Here is an 18,867-nt window from a genome sequence, read left to right as displayed (position 1 = left end):
ATCTGGGTCCTCACTACGTATAGAGCTAGAGTCTGTAGAATTCTAAATCTTGCGTGCTGTGGCACAGAACCAGTGGCCTTTCCACTCCACCGTCACCCTTCTTCCCAGGGAACATGGGGAAAGAGGGCACAAACTGACAAGACTTGATAATTTTCAAAAGACAAAATTGCAAAATCCCAAATTTCCAACATGTGAAATTCACAGTATTCAAGTTCCCCAACTCAGATACATGTATTTTAATCGCCATTTCACCACAATCTCCTTTGTTGCCCAGAACCACCAAATTCTGGAAACTATTTTCCTAAATCATATTTTCAAAAAAATAAATGTCTACAGTCTCAGTTCTCCCAAAATGTCCATGGTTTTAGAATTTTGACCTGTTCTGAAATTCAAATTCCCTGGTCCATCCTCAACCCCTTCCATCTCTGTGCCTTTTTGCCTCAGAGGAGTGCAGGTTAAGGATATAGGGGGACTGTTAACGCATCTGCCCCCTGCCTCCAAGGCCTTCCTCAGTCTCTCTTATGGTTCCGCTGTGTGTGTGTGTGTATATATATATATATATATATATATATATATATATATATATATATATATATAATATATATAATTTGTGTGTAGATATATATGTATTCTTTATTATGTACTTTTTTCCGCAGTTTTTCTAAAGTGCCAGAAACAAGATTTGTGGGAATTTTTTTAGTGATTTTTTTTTTTTTTTTTTTTTTTTTTTTTGCAGATCTTCTCAGACCAGGGCTCGAACCCGCGTCTCCTGCATTGGCAGGCAGATTCTCAACCACTGCGCCACCAGGGAAGCCCTCTCCCAGATCCTTTGTCCTTCATCAACACAGCAACCACCAGAAGCCCTCCACCTTAATACAACCCCCCACCTTTCCCCCAACCTCCAAGTCTCCTCCGTCTGTCCTCTCTTCCCAGGGCCCCATCCCTCCCAGTTATCCACTACTTCCCAAACCCCAAACCAGCCCCAAGCCCCTGAACTTCGTGAGAATCTAGGCCTCAACCAAGGCTCTGTCCTCCAAAGGACCCCAGGCCCTTCAAAAGACTGTAGAGTTTCCAGAAACCCAGGCCTTACCCCAAATCCAGGCCTCCACAAGAACCCAGGCCTTACCCGAGACCCAGGTCTCCACAAGAACCCAGGCCTTACCCGAGAGCCAGGCGTCCCCAAGAACCCAAGCCTTGCTCAAGATCCAGGACTCCACAAGCTTCCAGGCCTTACCCAAGACCCTTATCTCTGCAAGAATCCAAACCTTTCCCAAGACTCTGACCTTCAGAAGAATCCAGTCATTACCCAAGGTTCTGGCTCCCAGAAGAGCTTAGGTTCTACTCGAGATGGACGTTTCTTTAAAAGCCCATATCTCCCCCAACCCTCTGGTCTCCACAAGAACACACCGTTTCTCCAAACTTCTGACATTCAGAGGAGCTCAGGCTTTATGCATGATTGTGGAGTCTATAGGAATCTAGAACGAAACCAAGAGACTGTACTCTATAAAAGTCAAGAGCTCTCCCAAAGAACTGACCTCCATAATAGCCCACACCCTTCTCAAGATTCTGGATGTTACAAGAGTACAGGTAGTGCCCAAGATCCAGGAGTCTCTAGGAGTCCAGACTTTACCCAAGATTCTGGGCCACAGAAGAGTCCATACCTTGCCCAAGACTCTGGAGTCAACAAGAGCTCAGGCCTTTGCCAGGAATCTGGCCTCCATAAGAGCCCAGGCCTTGTGCAAACCCCTCGCCTCCATAAGGGCTCAAGCCTTACCCGAGACTCAGGAGACTACAAGAATCCAGGTCTTACCCAAGATTCTGGAGTCTGCAGGAGCCAAGGCCTTACACAAGATTCTGACCTCCATAAGAATCCAGGCCTAACCCAAGCCACTGAAGTCAAAAGGAGATGTGGCCTTACCCAAGATGCTGGAATTTACAGGAGCTCAGAACATACCCACGACCCTAACTTCCACAAGTACTCAGGAATTAATCGAGATCCTGGCCCCCATAAGGGTCCAGCCCTTACCCAAGACTCTGGCTCATCCAAGAGATCAGGCCTCCGTAACAACTCATGCCTTATCCCAAATCCAGGCCTCCACAAGAACCCTCTAGGAACTGACTCTGTCCAAGCTTTGGGCCCACATCAGACCCGAAAGTCATTTATATGTGAGGCAGGTCCTCGAAAGGAGGATGCAGGGCAGCACATACCAGGGACTTCTGTCCCACCCAGTCAGAACTCCTGCTCTCCCAAGGCTCAGGTGACCTCCAATGACCTGCAAACCTTCTCAGAGGTACCTGTGCTGATTGAGCTGCAATCATCCTCCCGGCGAGCAGGCGGCCAAGACTGGGTGTGCCACCCCATGGATACAGTTCCTCCAGCCTGCCAGAACTATCGCCAGATGTCTGCGCCTCCCAAGACCAGCTGGAAGCCCTACTGTCCTGGGTCAGGCACCCGGCTAGGGCATGGGGTCTTTGACGCCCGCCAGAGACCGTTCAGAGCGGGCAGGGACAAATGCGAAGCTCTGTCTCCCAGGCGCCTTCACCGAGAGACATCCAACAACTCACCGGAGACCATCAAGGAGTGGGGATATCAGTGTGTGATGAGAAACTTAGAGAAAGAGGGGACAGACATGCATGAGGGATAAAGAGACAAGAGAAGTGTTCTGTGGTTGTGTGAGGACATCCACCCCAGCCCCATCCCACAGGGCCTGATGAGGACCTAAACTATCCCTGCTTTCCCTCCATCGCTGTCTAGCTAAATCCGCTATCACCAAGGCCCTAGAGCTGCATTGTCAATTACAGTAGCCACTAGCCAAATATGCCTATTAGAATATAAATTAGTTGAAATTAAGGAAAAGTAATTCTGTTAAAAATTAAGTTAAAAAGTTAAAAATTCTCTTCCTCAGTAAACAGAATTTCCCTGGCGTCCAATTCTGTTCCCTGGTGGTCCAGTTGTTGGGACTTGGCGCTTTCACTGCTGTGGCCGCGGTTCAATCCCTGGTCGGGGAACTCAGACCCTGCAAGCTTCATGGCTTGGCCAAAAAAGAAAAAAATTCTGTTCCTCAGTGTCATGATCTTCTAAGTGCTCAGTAGTCACATGGAGCTAGCGGATACTGCATTGGACGGCACAGATTTAGAACGTTTCCATCATCATGGAAAATGTTATTGGAGAGCAGTGCTTTAGAGTTTAGAGCAATTTTCCTTTCCCTGTCACCCACCCCCAGCATCTTAAAGCTCCCCCAGAGCCCAGAGAACGTAGTTCTTTTTAGGGTGGCTCAGAAGCCACCCTCTGGGGAGGAGGTAAGATGTAGGCATGGACACCCAACGCCTGATTTCCCCAGACTGTGAGAAGAAGCCCAGGCTTCAGTTTTCCTGATCTGGTCTCTTGGGTCACGACCAGAGGTATGGAAACTTGCCTCCCCCGTTTTGGGCTGTGTTTGGGGCTCGTGGTTACTGAGGGAGAAGACCTCTCTTGGTCAGTGACTAGGAAACCTTGTGTTTTAGGCTCCCCAAATTGAGCCTTGGATTCTGACGGTGCCCTCCTTCATAGGCCTCTAATTTTCTCGAGGTGTCTCCACTTAATTTTCTTGCCCATGGACTTAGGCCTAGTTCACTGTGGAGACAGACCCCTGGGAAAAAGGAATGTAAGAATTCCTGGTCCAGCATGCATTGGTCTAATCTGTGAGCGTATCTCTGGTGTCCTATCTTTCTGTCCTATTATTCTGGCTCCTAGTTTCAGCCTGGACTTAAGCTGTGTCCATGATAGCACTGGCCGCTGAAAGCAATTTCCTTCCCCTCATAATTTCTCATTGCCCTGCCCTAGCCCAGCTGGAGTTTCCTCTGGACTTGATTTTCAGTCCTGATAACTCTTCTGTATACACACATAAGCTGCGAGATTGCAAAGTGTTTTCCCTGCCACCACTTGTGTGTCTGAGGTGGGCAACACTAATATGTCCCTTCCCTGAGTCAGATGTCCATCCCTGGGTCACTACAGGCACACTATCGGTGTGTTCTTGTCTAACATTACCACCACCGATTCCAAGGAGATACGTCCCAGCGGGAGAGCCCATTTCCAACACCTCTCTGGCTCAGCTCTGACCTTGGACAAGTCATGTGCAACCTTTCTAGGCTTGCAGTCTCACCTCTAAAATGAAGTTATAATTGCATGCAAGAACGCTTCTAGATTTAAATGACCAGGGCTCCTCTACTCCCAAGTGAGATGTGGAGTCCCCTATTTCTCCGCATGCCCTAGTGTATGTCCCTCATTATTGTTTGCTATTCAGATCCATCCTATTAGGCCTCTGTTCTAACCCCAAGGAGTTCGGCGCCGGGCGGCCGAATGGGCCGAGATGCTGCCCGTGCGGCGCCCTCTGACCACCTCCGCCTCCCTCACGGTGCTGGCCGAGGCCTCGTACCGGCGGGCCCCGGCTCCCAGCTCAGCCCTGCTCGTCCGCTCCTCCCAGCCCCTGCCCGACGTCCAGGCTACCGAGCACCTTCCGCCCCGGCCCACCTTCATGCCACTCAGCCAGGACCCGGGGGGCAATGCCAGCTACCAGGTGTATGACAGCCTGGAGCTGAAGCGGCAAGTGCAGGAGAGCCGAGCGCGGGCCAACTCGCTGCCGCCTTCCACCTCGGCCTCGAGGCCCCCTCTGCACGGGAGCCAGACTGGGAAAAATGAACTGACCAGCAGCAAACGGGGGTGGGGGCGGGGGCGGGGGGCGGCAGGGCATGGAGAGAGGAATAAAGAGCGCCAGAGTCCAGGAAACATTGGTGGTCTGTGGCTTGGAAGAGCCACTCCTTCTGCCAGCCTGGGTCCCTGCCCTTGGCTTCCTGCAATAAGAAGCCAGTGTCCTCTTCTTGGCCTGAGGGTCCCCTTGGTTTAGTGGCCACAGTCCTGCCAGCAAGCCCCTCCTGGTCCTATACCATGCACTAAGGAGATCTGCAGCTGCAGACTCCAAACCACTGGTCTCTGGGCACCTCCTCTGTGTCTCAGCTGTCCCTGTCCCCAGAGAGCCTCATACAAGAAGCTGCTTCCAAACTGGGAGGTTCCACATCTGGGCAGGTCCAGCTCCACGCCCAGTGAAGGGCATGAAGAAGGCTGAGGCTCTGGACTCCAGCCAGGCCTTCCCCAGGGCTCTGAGGCCAAGGTCCTCCTAGTCTCAGGAGGGGCCAAGAGATGGAATGTGTCATTTGAACAAGTGAGTCAGCGGGCGGTGAGCGAATGATTGACCGCTCGAGGGGAGGTGTGCCGGCCTCCGGGCCCTGTTTGACTGTCCAGGCTCAGCTTACCTGATTACCTGGTTACCAGGGAATGCCACCCTGGGCCCTCCTTTTCCTCCTCCCCCCTCATTGTGACCCCACCACCTGCCCCATTATGACCCAGTCCTTCTCCCCCTCCCCCACCAGAGGAGTCTGGCTCCCAGTGACTATGTGGAGGCCGGGGGGCCCAGGCAGTCCTGGGACCCACGGCCATGGGTGAGCAAACCCACTACCGAGCCCAGCCGTGCTCTGGCACCAACCCCAGGAAATGCCAGGACCTAGGAGACTCAATTCTTCTGATCCTGGGCAGCTTCATCTTGCTCAACGTGGGGATCAAGGTGGTGACTCTGGTCAGGGCAGGATCTGGGAAGCGGGGTTGGGGGAGCCCTGGGGTCTTGAAGGGGCTGAGGTGGGAGGGCTGCTGGGGTGTGGCCGGACAAGGGTTGGATTTCAGGGCTCACCCTGCTCCCGGCCTCCCCTCTCCCCTGCTTCCCTCAGATCTGGAGGCATCTGAAGAGCTCCTTGTGGACAATTTTCAATCATATTTTCCCCAAAGGTGAGTGGGCGCCAGCGTGGGCTCAGGGGATGTGGGCCTGTCCCCTTTCTTCTATCCCTGCCTCGATTCTCAGCCCCTCAGGAACCCAGGCCCTGTCCCATCTCGCCTTTCCCCGCAGACAAGCAAGCCAGCTGTGTAGGCAGCCATCGCATGTGCGTGCGCTGCTCCGTGGATCCCAAGAACCTGTGCTCAAGAGTTCCTTCCCGCTTCCGCCATCGCCCAAGCTTCCTGCTCGGGCACCCAAACCACCTTGACTCGTGGATACCAGTCACAAAAAATGAGAAGGCTTCTGGGTGCTGCTGGAGGCCGCCTCAGTGTGGACGGGCTGGGGCTCCCATGGAGGCTCCACGGGGACTGTGGAAGGAGGGGGTAGTGGGCGCTGGCGAGGCCCCTCCGGTCACAGCCTTAACGTCCCGAGCCACCTTTTGCTCCAGGCAAGAGACATCTTCCAAGCTCCGCAGGATGAGCAAGGTGGACGTGCTTCCACTCCGCCTGCCCCAAGAGAGCAAGACGAAGACCCCAGACTATGACCCAGCCCAGGCCCCAGCCCGGGCCCAAACCCGCCCCCCAGTTCAGCCCCCTGCGCATGCTCCTGCCAAGGCCCAGACCTTCTCCTCAGCCCACCCCCTGAGCACACCCGCCCCCAGGCCCAGACCCCCTCCCCAGCCCTCACCCCGAGCGCAGCCCTGCCCAGGTCCATGGCCCTGAGCATACCTCAGCCCATACCCCAGCCCAGGCCCAAGCCCAGGGCCCCTCAAATGCCTCAGCCCAGTCCCTGGGCCACACTTCTGTCTGCACCCTGACCCATGCTCATCTGATCTATACCCATGCCAACACTCTGGTCCCTCCCCCACCTTCGGCCCCAGTTCCTCCCCCAACTTCTGCCCCTGCTACTACTCCTGCCCTAGCCCCTACACCAGCCCCTGTCCCGATCTCTGCCACAACCTCTGTCCCAGTGCTGGTCATGGCCCTGACGACCACTCCAGTCCCTTCCACCACCCCTACCCCCATCCTAGCTTCTATTCCCTCTACCTTGTCTGCCTTCAGCCAAGGCCTCTCCTCCGGCCAGGTGGTCTACAATGCCCGCAGGGTAAAGCAGAACGTGGTCCATGTGTGTCCCCCTCAGAACTCTGGGTACTCCAGAAAGGACTTGGGTACCGTCTCCAGGCCCCAAGAGGGGCATGGTCTGGTGAGCTCTGGTACAGCTGAGCAAACACTGAAGCAATGTAGTGGGGACAGTGCCAAGCCCTCCACTGGATCCATACTGGGTTACCTGGAGTTGGGGAATATGGAATGGAAGATCTCAAATGATGCCAAAGACAAATTTGTGCAGTCCAAGACCTTCCCTTACTGCAGCTTCCATCCTTGCAGTTCTGAGAAGAGAAACACGGACCCCCCAGGCTCCAGTCTACCCCAAATTCCTGGTGTACTCCAAGGATGCTGCACCTTCTCAACCTTGCTTCCATTCTCCAACCAGTGCCCAGAGCTCACCATGCGCCATGCCTCCACCATGCACTCTTTCTCTGCCTCTTGTTTCTCCCAGATCCTTTGTCCTTCATCAACACAGCAACCACCAGAAGCCCTCCGCCTTAATACAACCCCCCACCTTTCCCCCAACCTCCAAGTCTCCTCCGTCTGTCCTCTCTTCCCAGGGCCCCATCCCTCCCCAGTTATCCACGACGTCCCAAACCCCAAACCAGCCCCAATCCCCTGAACTTCGTGAGAGTCTAGGCCTCAACCAAGGCTGTGTCCTCCAAAGTACCCTAGGACCTTTAAAAGACTGTAGAGTTTCCAAAAAACCAGGCCTTACCCCAAATCCAGGCCTCCACAAGAACCGTGTAGGAACTGACTCTGTCCAAGCTTTGGGCCCACATCAGACCCGAAAGTTATTTAGATCTGAGGCAGGTCCTCGAAAGGAGGATGCAGGGCAGCACATACCAGGGACTTCTGTCCCACCCAGTCAGAACTCCTGCTCTCCCAAGGCTCAGGTGACCTCCAATGACCTGCAAACCTTCTCAGAGGTACCTGTGCTGATTGAGCTGCAATCATCCTCCCGGCGAGCAGGCGGCCAAGACTGGGTGTACCACCCCATGGATACAGTTCCTCCAGCCTGCCAGAACTATCGCCAGATGTCTACGCCTCCCAAGACCAGCTGGAAGCCCTACTGTCCTGGGTCAGGCACCCGGCTAGGGCATGGGGTCTTTGACGCCCGCCAGAGACAGTTCAGAGCGGGCAGGGACAAATGCGAAGCTCTGTCTCCCAGGCGCCTTCACCGAGAGACATCCAGCACCTCACCGGAGACCATCAAGGAGTGGGGATATCAGGGGACAGATATGCATGAGGAATAAAGAGACAAGAGAAGTGTTCTGTGGTTGTGTGAGGACATCCACCCCAGCCCCATCCCACAGGGCCTGATGAGGACCTAAGCTCTCCCTGCTTTCCCTCCATCGCTGTCTAGCTAAATCCGTTATCCCCAAGGCCCTAGAGCTGCATTGTCAATTACAGTAGCCACTAGCCAAATATGCCTATTAGAATATAAATTAGTTACAATTAAGGAAAAGTAATTCTGTTAAAAATTAAGTTAAAAAGTTAAAAATTCTCTTCCTCAGGGAACAGAATTTCCCTGGCGTCCAATTCTGTTCCCTGGTGGTCCAGTTGTTGGGACTTGGCGCTTTCACTGCTGTGGCCGCGGTTCAATCCCTGGTCGGGGAACTCAGTCCCTGCAAGCTTCATGGCTTGGCCAAAAAAGAAAAAAAATTCTGTTCCTCAGTGTCATGATCTTCTAAGTGCTCAGTAGTCACATGGAGCTAGCGGATACTGTATTGGACAGCACAGATTTAGAACGTTTCCATCATCATGAAAAATGCTATTGGAGAGCAGTGCTTTAGAGTTTAGAGCAATTTTCCTTTCCCTGTCACCCACCCCCAGCATCTTAAAGCTCCCCCAGAGCCCAGAGAACTTAGTTCTTTTTAGGGTGGCTCAGAAGCCACCCTCTGGGGAGGAGATAAGATGTAGGCATGGACACCCAACGCCTGATTTCCCCAGACTGTGAGAAAGAGCCCAGGCTTCAGTTTTCCTGATCTGGTCTCTTGGGTCACGACCAGAGGTATGGAAACTTGCCTCCCCCGTTCTGGGCTGTGTTTGGGGCTCGTGGTTACTGAGGGAGAAGACCTCTCTTGGTCAGTGACTAGGAAACCTTGTGTTTTAGGCTCCCCAAATTGAGCCTTGGATTCTGACGGTCCCCTCCTTCATAGGCCTCTAATTTTTTCGAGGTGTCTCCACTTAATTTTCTTGCCCATGGACTTAGGCCTAGTTCACTGTGGAGACAGACCCCTGGGAAAGAGACCCCTGGGACCCGCGGCCATGGTTGAGCAAACCCATTACCGAGCCCAGCCGTGCTCTGGCACCAACCCCAGGAAATGCCAGGACCTAGGAGACTCAATTCTTCTGTTCCTGGGCAGCTTCATCTTGCTCAACGTGGGGATCAACGTGGTGACTCTGGTCAGTGCAGGATGTGGGCAGCGGGGTTAGGGGAGCCCTGGGGTCTTGAAGGGGCTGAGGTGGGAGGGCTGCTGGGGTGTGGCCGGACAAGGGTTGGATTTCAGGGCTCACCCTGCTCCCGGCCTCCCCTCTCCCCTGCTTCCCTCAGATCTGGAGGCATCTGAAGAGCTCCTTGCGGACACTTTTCAATCATATTTTCCCCAAAGGTGAGTGGGCGCCAGCGTGGGCTCAGGGGATGTGGGCCTGTCCCCTTTCTTCTATCCCTGCCTCGATTCTCAGCCCCTCAGGAACCCAGGCCCTGTCCCATCTCGCCTTTCCCCGCAGACAAGCAAGCCAGCTGTGTAGGCAGCCATCGCATGTGCATGCGCTGCTCCGTGGATCCCAAGAACCTGTGCTCAAGAGTTCCTTCCCGCTTCCGCCATCGCCCAAGCTTCCTGCTCGGGCACCCAAACCACCTTGACTCGTGGATGCCAGACACAAAAAATGAGAAGGCTTCTGGGTGCTGCTGGAGGCCGCCTCAGTGTGGACGGGCTGGGGCTCCCATGGAGGCTCCACGGGGACTGTGGAAGGAGGGGGTAGTGGGCGCTGGCGAGGCCCCTCCGGTCACAGCCTTAACGTCCCGAGCCACCTTTTGCTCCAGGCAAGAGACATCTTCCAAGCTCCGCAGGATGAGCAAGGTGGACGTGCTTCCACTCCGCCTGCCCCAAGAGAGCAAGACGAAGACCCCAGACTATGACCCAGCCCAGGCCCCAGCCCGGGCCCAGACCCGCCCCCCAGTTCAGCCCCCTGCGCATGCTCCTGCCAAGGCCCAGACCTTCTCCTCAGCCCACCCCCCTGAGCACACACCCCCCAGGCCGAGAGCTGCTCCCGAGGCCACGCCCATGAGCACACTTCCGCCCAGGCCCAGGCCTTCTCCCCAGTGGACCCCACTGGGCGCACACCTGCCAAGGCCCAGACCTTCTCCTCTACCCACCCCTCTGAGCACGCCCCACCTCAGGCCCAGACTTGCTCCACCTTCCACCCCCCTGAGCACACCACCCCCCAGGCCCAGACCCCCTCCCCAGCCCTCACCCCTGGGCGCAGCCCTGCCCAGGTTCATGGCCCTGAGCATACCTCAGCCCATACCCCAGCCCCGGCCCAAGCCCAGGCCCCCTCAAATGCCTCAGCCCAGTCCCTGGGCCACACTTCTGTCTGCACCCTGACCCATGCTCATCTGACCTATACCCATGCCAACACTCTGGTCCCTCCCCCAACTTCGGCCCCAGTCTCTCCCCCAACTTCTGCCCCTGCTACTACTCCTGCCCTAGCCCCTACACCAGCCCCTGTCCCGATCTCTGCCACAACCTCTGTCCCAGTGCTGGTCATGGCCCTGACGACCACTCCAGTCCCTTCCACCACCCCTATCCCCATCCTAGCTTCTATTCCCTCTACCTTGTCTTCCTTCAGCCAAGGCCTCTCCTCCGGCCAGGTGGTCTACGATGCCCGCAGGTTAAAGCAGAACTTATTCCATGTGTGTCCCCCTCAGAAATCTGGGTACTCCAGAAAGGACTTGGGTACTCTCACCACTGAAAAAAACGAATGGTGACGTCACCAAAGCAGCCGCCGTTAGCCAGCAGTTAGTGCCACAGCCGTTGGAGGCTCGGGGGGCGTGGCCCACGTTGTGCCCCGCCCAGGTGGCTGCCTGGTTCTTTGCTTCGCTGGCTGCGGTCGTTGAGTCCCTGTTTCCGGTCCCGGGTGCCCCGCGCTTGGTCCACGCAGCCCACCACGCGGGGGTCACCACCATCCTCCTGGCTACGCCCGGGCCCCCGCGCCGCCTCCTGCTTTTCGACTTGATCCCCGTGGTGTCCGTGGCCGGCTGGCCCCAGGAGGCTCGGAGCCACTCGTGGGCCGGCCCGCTGGCCTCGGAGTCGTCTTCCTTCTACCTGGTGCCCGGCGGCGGCGGCACAGAGCGGCCGGGCGCCTCCGGATGGCAGCTCTGCTTCGCCTGCCAAGAGCTGGCGCTCAAGACGCGCATACCCGTTCCCCTGCTGCAAGCGCACGCGGCGGCCCTGGCGCTGCTGCGCCCTCTGGTGGCCGGGACTAGGGTTGCGGCGCCCTATCTCCTGCGGACGTGACCCTGGTAGATATCTGGGGGAAGAAATTACCAGGAGGAGTTAACAGTGAATGCAAAGGCTCTGAGGTGGCGTGTGCCTTGCATATTCAAGAAATAGCCAGTGTAACTGAATGAAGTAAGCAAGAGAGAAAACAGTAGGAGATGTAGTCAGAGAGCTAATGGGAAGGCCTTGTAGACTTCAGTAAGGACTCTTATGCTAAAGGCGATGGGAAGCCACTGGAGTGATATGATCTGATTTACATTTTAACGGGATCAATCTGGCTGCTCTGTTGAGAACAGTCAGCAGGGGGGCAAAGGATGAAGCAAAGAGGAGGCCTTTATAATAACTCAGATCTGAGGTAATGGTGGCTTGTACCAGGATGGTAGTGGTAGACGTGATAAGTCATCAGTTTCAGGATATCTTTTGAAGGTAGAGCCAATAGGGTTTGGTATGGATTGGATATGGGATGAGAGAGAGGAGAGCTGAGAATGACTCAAGGGGATATGGCCTGAGCCACAGGAAAGATCGAGTTGTCATTTATGAACTGGGGAAGACTATGTGGGGAGTCGGTGGTGAGGGAATTAAGTTTTGGACATGTGAAGTTCGAGATGTCTATTGGACACCCAAATGGAGAGGTTAAGTAGGCAGGTGGATACAAGTGTGGAATTTAGGGGAATCAGTCCAGGTTGGAGGTATAAATGTAGGAGTTATTTGCATGCAGTTGGCCCTTCCAAAAGCCTGTCCTTGAGTGAGCTGGAAACACGGTCACTGATTATGCCAGGGAGATTGCTTTCTGGCAAAGCCTAATCCTCCCGCCTTCCCCTCTGTCCCCCAAGGAGAGAAGATGGGGCTCCCGATCTTTGCCCTGCTGACCCTTACTGTGTTCCTGCTGCTGCTGGCAGACAAAGTGCCTGAGACCTCCCTGTCTGTCCCCATCATTATCAAATACCTCATGTTTACCATGGTCCTCGTCACCTTCTCAGTCATCCTTAGCGTCGTAGTCCTCAACCTGCACCATCGCTCACCCTACACCCACCAAATGCCCCTTTGGGTCCGTCAGGTAAGAAGATCTCCTCTCCAACCTGTGTTAACTCTCAATCCTAGTATTTGGCTTTTTGTCCCGGTATCGCTCCTCCCTCCCACCAACTTCAACCTTCCCTTTCACAGACCTGAGGGAGAACTACAACTCCTGGTAGAGTGTCAAAGTGCCAAGGTCTTTGGGTGTTGAAATGTTGCCCAATTAATTTTATCCTCCCATCATTAACATTGCGTAGATCCCAGACTCTCTTCATCAATACTGCCCATCGTGGGTCCCAAGGAAGCATTCTCAGGGTTAGGTACTATCAGGGTGGAAGCCCTCAGAACTTTTCTTTCCAGTCAGGATGCCTCCTAACCCACTTAAGAACTCTTGGGCTGTGTAGTTGCATTTCATCTGTGGGATGCATGCACGCATGCGCAAGAATGGGCACGTGCCGTGGGGGTGGTTGGCGGCTTCCCTTCTGGTCTGAAAGCATAAGAGCCCCCTCCAACACGCCTCTTCTTCTACTCTGCAGATCTTTATCCACAAACTCCCTCTGTATCTGGGTCTGAAGAGACCCAAGCCTGAGAGAGACCAGATACCGGAGCCACCTCCTATACCTCTCAGGGATTCTCCAGGAAGTGGCTGGGGTCGGGGAACAGATGAATATTTCATCCGCAAGCCACCAAATGATTTTCTCTTCCCCAAACCCAACAGGTAGTATCTACTCCCCATCGCCCACGTAGAAGGGAGAGGGAGAACTACAGTTCCCAGAAGACTGTGCGCAGGCAGGCGTCCTAAGCTCCTGGAGGATGTCGTGGTTGAGCATCATGGGAGTTGCAGTATCCCTTCTGTTGCCCACTTTGCGGGGAGGTGGGGACTAAAGCGTACGGGAATAGGAGGAATTGCGGAAGGCTAGAGAGGGCGCCGCTGTCAGAGGCAACCTGAAGGGCTCTCTCACGTTTTGAAACCTGGACGGGCGTTGGAGGAGGGAGTTGGGGCGGGGGCTAGAGCACCCGCGCAGGCCGTCTTTGCGCCCCGGTCGTGGCCAAACAGACTCGCCTCTTTCAGGTTCCAGCCTGAACTGTCTGCCCCGGACCTGCGGCGATTTATCGATGGTCCAAACCGGGCTGTGGGCCTGCCTCCCGAGCTACGGGAGGTCGTTTCCTCAATCAGCTACATCGCTCAACAGCTGCAGGAACAGGAGGACCACGACGCGGTGAGTCCGAAGAGGGTGGGCCAAGGCAAGGCCTGGGTGGCCTTGGCTCCACCCGCAAACTTAGGCTCCGCCCCCAGCACTCGATTTTATTTCTGATTGGAAGTTTGCCTCACTTGGTCCCGCCCCCTGGTTTCCGACTTGTTCTTTACTCACATCCGTCGCCCGCAGTTTCGCTCTCTGCTATTCTGCGGGCCCGCCCTTGTCTCAAAGCCGTGGTAGGAGGACCTGGGTGCGGCACAGGGCCTTGGGGCCGCCTTCCCTGGGGGTCTGGAGCTCAGGAACAGTTTCCTCTTCCTACCCTCAGCTGAAGGAGGACTGGCAGTTTGTGGTCATGGTGGTGGACCGCCTCTTCCTGTGGACCTTCATCATCTTCACGAGCGTCGGGACCCTCGTCATCTTTCTGGACGCCACGTACCACTTGCCCCCTCCCGACCCCTCTCCTTGAGGACGAGAGGGCCGAGACCGAGGTCCTCGGCCAGTTGAATTGAGAGTTAGTTTGGTAGTACTCTCAAGCCCTATCCCTTTCTGCATCTTAACTCCTGCACTAGGAGTCCAATCCTCTCATCATTTCGTTTCTAGGGAGGAAGCCCAAGTGGGACTGGGCAGATGGGGAGCTTGGGCCCACCTGAAATGCACTATCCGCTTATTTACTCTTTGGCTTCTTGAAGAAGCTCCATTGGATATTCACACCTAGGTTGGCAATGAATGGAACAAAGAACAATCGCTAGCTTGTAAGCCTTCTGAGGGCAGGAACTATGTCTGTTCACTGTAATATCCCCAGCACCTAGCACAGATCCTAACCTATATGGCCGCTACCTCTGGTTGAATGAATAGGGAAATTTTTTTCTGTAAGGAAATACACTAATATCGCTTATATTTGCATGTTGGGGACTAGTGGTCGTTTTTTCTTTGTTTTTACCTTTCTGTAGTTTATTGTATTTTGTAGTATGTATTATCATTAGGATAAAAAAAGTTATTTCTGAAAGGATACATTTGTAATGAGGATAAAAAAGCACACTGTAAAAACCTCAAGTTCCAGCTTTGGTGCTCAAACTTTGGACAAGCTACTAAACTGCTCTGTGCCTCAGTTTCCCCATCTGTAAAATGAAGCTAATAATAGTATCTGCTCCCTAGTCTGAGGATCATATGAGAAGATGAGAACAAAAGCATTAGGCAGTATACATCAGAGGTTACAAACTGGTGTGTTTTGTTTGGCCCATGTTGTTGGCCAGCAGAATTTAAAATTTGAATTGGTTTGCTACTTTTAAAATGTGGATATTTCACAGAGAAATTTGGATTTCTGGCTTCTCTTGAAACTTTTTAAGAACTACAGTAGCACCAGGTCTGATTCCCCTGTTGGCAGCAACCTGCTAGAGCTGATTAGTGGCTGCCCACTCTGGTCAAGGTATTTGTACCAGAATTCCTCAAAGGCCCCACCCACCTGACCACTCATTTTACTTGCCCATCCCTGCATAACACTAGACAAAATACAGGGGAGGGGAGGAGGGACAGGGAGTTGAAGCCCGTGGGAGGCCAGGAGTGGAACAAGAAAGGGTGTTGGTGTCTCTTATGGCCATCACACATTTTGTGCCTCAGTTTCCTTTCAGTTTGGAGAAAAGGCTTCATCTGGGAGATGAAGATCTTGTGCCCAGCAGGCTGTGTTAATGTTTCTGCCTGGAGGTCAGAGCAAAGTCAGCTTGAGCCTAGTGGCTGCAGCAATTACAATGAAGTACCTAGGGTCAACAGGCTCTCACAGCTACTCAACTGCTGGAAGTTGTTGTCCTAAGAGGGAGAATAGGGCTACAACTTGTAGGGATCCCTGTGGGACAAGGTTAGCATGTCCCTGTCCAGCCAGACCCACCAGCCACGCCAATAATTGCACCTGGCATCCCACTGTGGAGCACAGTTCGTTTGTCTTGTTGGTTTATTGGCCTAGAGAGTTGGACACACACACAAATGCGGAGATAAATATTGGTCAGTTTCTCTAAATCTGGGTCCTCACTACGTATAGAGCTAGAGTCTGTAGAATTCTAAATCTTGCGTGCTGTGGCACAGAACCAGTGGCCTTTCCACTCCACCGTCACCCTTCTTCCCAGGGAACATGGGGAAAGAGGGCACAAACTGACAAGACTTGATAATTTTCAAAAGACAAAATTGCAAAATCCCAAATTTCCAACATGTGAAATTCACAGTATTCAAGTTCCCCAACTCAGATACATGTATTTTAATCGCCATTTCACCACAATCTCCTTTGTTGCCCAGAACCACCAAATTCTGGAAACTATTTTCCTAAATCATATTTTCAAAAAAATAAATGTCTACAGTCTCAGTTCTCCCAAAATGTCCATGGTTTTAGAATTTTGACCTGTTCTGAAATTCAAATTCCCTGGTCCATCCTCAACCCCTTCCATCTCTGTGCCTTTTTGCCTCAGAGGAGTGCAGGTTAAGGATATAGGGGGACTGTTAACGCATCTGCCCCCTGCCTCCAAGGCCTTCCTCAGTCTCTCTTATGGTTCCGCTGTGTGTGTGTGTGTGTATATATATATATATATATATATATATATATATATATATATATATATAATATATATAATTTGTGTGTAGATATATATGTATTCTTTATTATGTACTTTTTTCCGCAGTTTTTCTAAAGTGCCAGAAACAAGATTTGTGGGAATTTTTTTAGTGATTTTTTTTTTTTTTTTTTTTTTTTTTTTTTGCAGATCTTCTCAGACCAGGGCTCGAACCCGCGTCTCCTGCATTGGCAGGCAGATTCTCAACCACTGCGCCACCAGGGAAGCCCTCTCCCAGATCCTTTGTCCTTCATCAACACAGCAACCACCAGAAGCCCTCCACCTTAATACAACCCCCCACCTTTCCCCCAACCTCCAAGTCTCCTCCGTCTGTCCTCTCTTCCCAGGGCCCCATCCCTCCCAGTTATCCACTACTTCCCAAACCCCAAACCAGCCCCAAGCCCCTGAACTTCGTGAGAATCTAGGCCTCAACCAAGGCTCTGTCCTCCAAAGGACCCCAGGCCCTTCAAAAGACTGTAGAGTTTCCAGAAACCCAGGCCTTACCCCAAATCCAGGCCTCCACAAGAACCCAGGCCTTACCCGAGACCCAGGTCTCCACAAGAACCCAGGCCTTACCCGAGAGCCAGGCGTCCCCAAGAACCCAAGCCTTGCTCAAGATCCAGGACTCCACAAGCTTCCAGGCCTTACCCAAGACCCTTATCTCTGCAAGAATCCAAACCTTTCCCAAGACTCTGACCTTCAGAAGAATCCAGTCATTACCCAAGGTTCTGGCTCCCAGAAGAGCTTAGGTTCTACTCGAGATGGACGTTTCTTTAAAAGCCCATATCTCCCCCAACCCTCTGGTCTCCACAAGAACACACCGTTTCTCCAAACTTCTGACATTCAGAGGAGCTCAGGCTTTATGCATGATTGTGGAGTCTATAGGAATCTAGAACGAAACCAAGAGACTGTACTCTATAAAAGTCAAGAGCTCTCCCAAAGAACTGACCTCCATAATAGCCCACACCCTTCTCAAGATTCTGGATGTTACAAGAGTACAGGTAGTGCCCAAGATCCAGGAGTCTCTAGGAGTCCAGACTTTACCCAAGATTCTGGGCCACAGAAGAGTCCATACCTTGCCCAAGACTCTGGAGTCAACAAGAGCTCAGGCCTTTGCCAGGAATCTGGCCTCCATAAGAGCCCAGGCCTTGTGCAAACCCCTCGCCTCCATAAGGGCTCAAGCCTTACCCGAGACTCAGGAGACTACAAGAATCCAGGTCTTACCCAAGATTCTGGAGTCTGCAGGAGCCAAGGCCTTACACAAGATTCTGACCTCCATAAGAATCCAGGCCTAACCCAAGCCACTGAAGTCAAAAGGAGATGTGGCCTTACCCAAGATGCTGGAATTTACAGGAGCTCAGAACATACCCACGACCCTAACTTCCACAAGTACTCAGGAATTAATCGAGATCCTGGCCCCCATAAGGGTCCAGCCCTTACCCAAGACTCTGGCTCATCCAAGAGATCAGGCCTCCGTAACAACTCATGCCTTATCCCAAATCCAGGCCTCCACAAGAACCCTCTAGGAACTGACTCTGTCCAAGCTTTGGGCCCACATCAGACCCGAAAGTCATTTATATGTGAGGCAGGTCCTCGAAAGGAGGATGCAGGGCAGCACATACCAGGGACTTCTGTCCCACCCAGTCAGAACTCCTGCTCTCCCAAGGCTCAGGTGACCTCCAATGACCTGCAAACCTTCTCAGAGGTACCTGTGCTGATTGAGCTGCAATCATCCTCCCGGCGAGCAGGCGGCCAAGACTGGGTGTGCCACCCCATGGATACAGTTCCTCCAGCCTGCCAGAACTATCGCCAGATGTCTGCGCCTCCCAAGACCAGCTGGAAGCCCTACTGTCCTGGGTCAGGCACCCGGCTAGGGCATGGGGTCTTTGACGCCCGCCAGAGACCGTTCAGAGCGGGCAGGGACAAATGCGAAGCTCTGTCTCCCAGGCGCCTTCACCGAGAGACATCCAACAACTCACCGGAGACCATCAAGGAGTGGGGATATCAGTGTGTGATGAGAAACTTAGAGAAAGAGGGGACAGACATGCATGAGGGATAAAGAGACAAGAGAAGTGTTCTGTGGTTGTGTGAGGACATCCACCCCAGCCCCATCCCACAGGGCCTGATGAGGACCTAAACTATCCCTGCTTTCCCTCCATCGCTGTCTAGCTAAATCCGCTATCACCAAGGCCCTAGAGCTGCATTGTCAATTACAGTAGCCACTAGCCAAATATGCCTATTAGAATATAAATTAGTTGAAATTAAGGAAAAGTAATTCTGTTAAAAATTAAGTTAAAAAGTTAAAAATTCTCTTCCTCAGTAAACAGAATTTCCCTGGCGTCCAATTCTGTTCCCTGGTGGTCCAGTTGTTGGGACTTGGCGCTTTCACTGCTGTGGCCGCGGTTCAATCCCTGGTCGGGGAACTCAGACCCTGCAAGCTTCATGGCTTGGCCAAAAAAGAAAAAAATTCTGTTCCTCAGTGTCATGATCTTCTAAGTGCTCAGTAGTCACATGGAGCTAGCGGATACTGCATTGGACGGCACAGATTTAGAACGTTTCCATCATCATGGAAAATGTTATTGGAGAGCAGTGCTTTAGAGTTTAGAGCAATTTTCCTTTCCCTGTCACCCACCCCCAGCATCTTAAAG

The 18,867-nt window shown here is 53.1% G+C and overlaps 3 protein-coding genes and 1 pseudogene across 4 annotated transcripts; all 4 read left to right on the top strand.

The window, feature by feature from the left end:
• Nucleotides 1–4,797: 4,797 nt before the first annotated feature.
• LOC309618586 (uncharacterized protein SPEM3-like) lies at nt 4,798–8,179 on the top strand (annotated as a pseudogene). The gene has a single exon. The product of its transcript is annotated as an uncharacterized protein SPEM3-like (transcript).
• A 486-nt stretch (nt 8,180–8,665) lies between these two features.
• Nucleotides 8,666–10,737, top strand: LOC309618582 (uncharacterized protein SPEM3-like). The gene is made up of 3 exons (XM_082372526.1): nt 8,666–9,316; nt 9,465–9,522; nt 9,641–10,737. Exons 1-3 carry the CDS (start codon nt 9,113–9,115, stop codon nt 10,516–10,518), a joined length of 1,140 nt encoding a protein of 379 aa, XP_082228652.1. The 5' UTR covers nt 8,666–9,112; the 3' UTR covers nt 10,519–10,737.
• Nucleotides 10,738–12,249: 1,512 nt separating this feature from the next.
• Nucleotides 12,250–14,528, top strand: LOC309618584 (acetylcholine receptor subunit beta-like). The gene is made up of 4 exons (XM_082372528.1): nt 12,250–12,469; nt 12,963–13,144; nt 13,499–13,646; nt 13,951–14,528. The coding sequence occupies exons 1-4, from the start codon at nt 12,254–12,256 to the stop codon at nt 14,089–14,091; spliced, it is 687 nt and encodes a 228-aa protein (XP_082228654.1). The 5' UTR covers nt 12,250–12,253; the 3' UTR covers nt 14,092–14,528.
• A 148-nt stretch (nt 14,529–14,676) lies between these two features.
• Nucleotides 14,677–18,278, top strand: LOC309618220 (uncharacterized protein; the record flags this gene model as incomplete). Its single annotated transcript, XM_082371651.1, has 1 exon — nt 14,677–18,278. The coding sequence occupies exon 1, from the start codon at nt 16,257–16,259 to the stop codon at nt 18,276–18,278; it is 2,022 nt and encodes a 673-aa protein (XP_082227777.1). The 5' UTR covers nt 14,677–16,256.
• Nucleotides 18,279–18,867: the final 589 nt, after the last annotated feature.

Source organism: Balaenoptera borealis (genome assembly GCF_965194805.1).
Source record: "Balaenoptera borealis genome assembly, chromosome: 20".
NCBI lineage: Eukaryota > Metazoa > Chordata > Mammalia > Artiodactyla > Balaenopteridae > Balaenoptera > Balaenoptera borealis.
The sequence above is the reverse complement of the archived record's forward strand: the minus strand, read 5'-3'. Positions and strand labels throughout refer to the sequence as shown.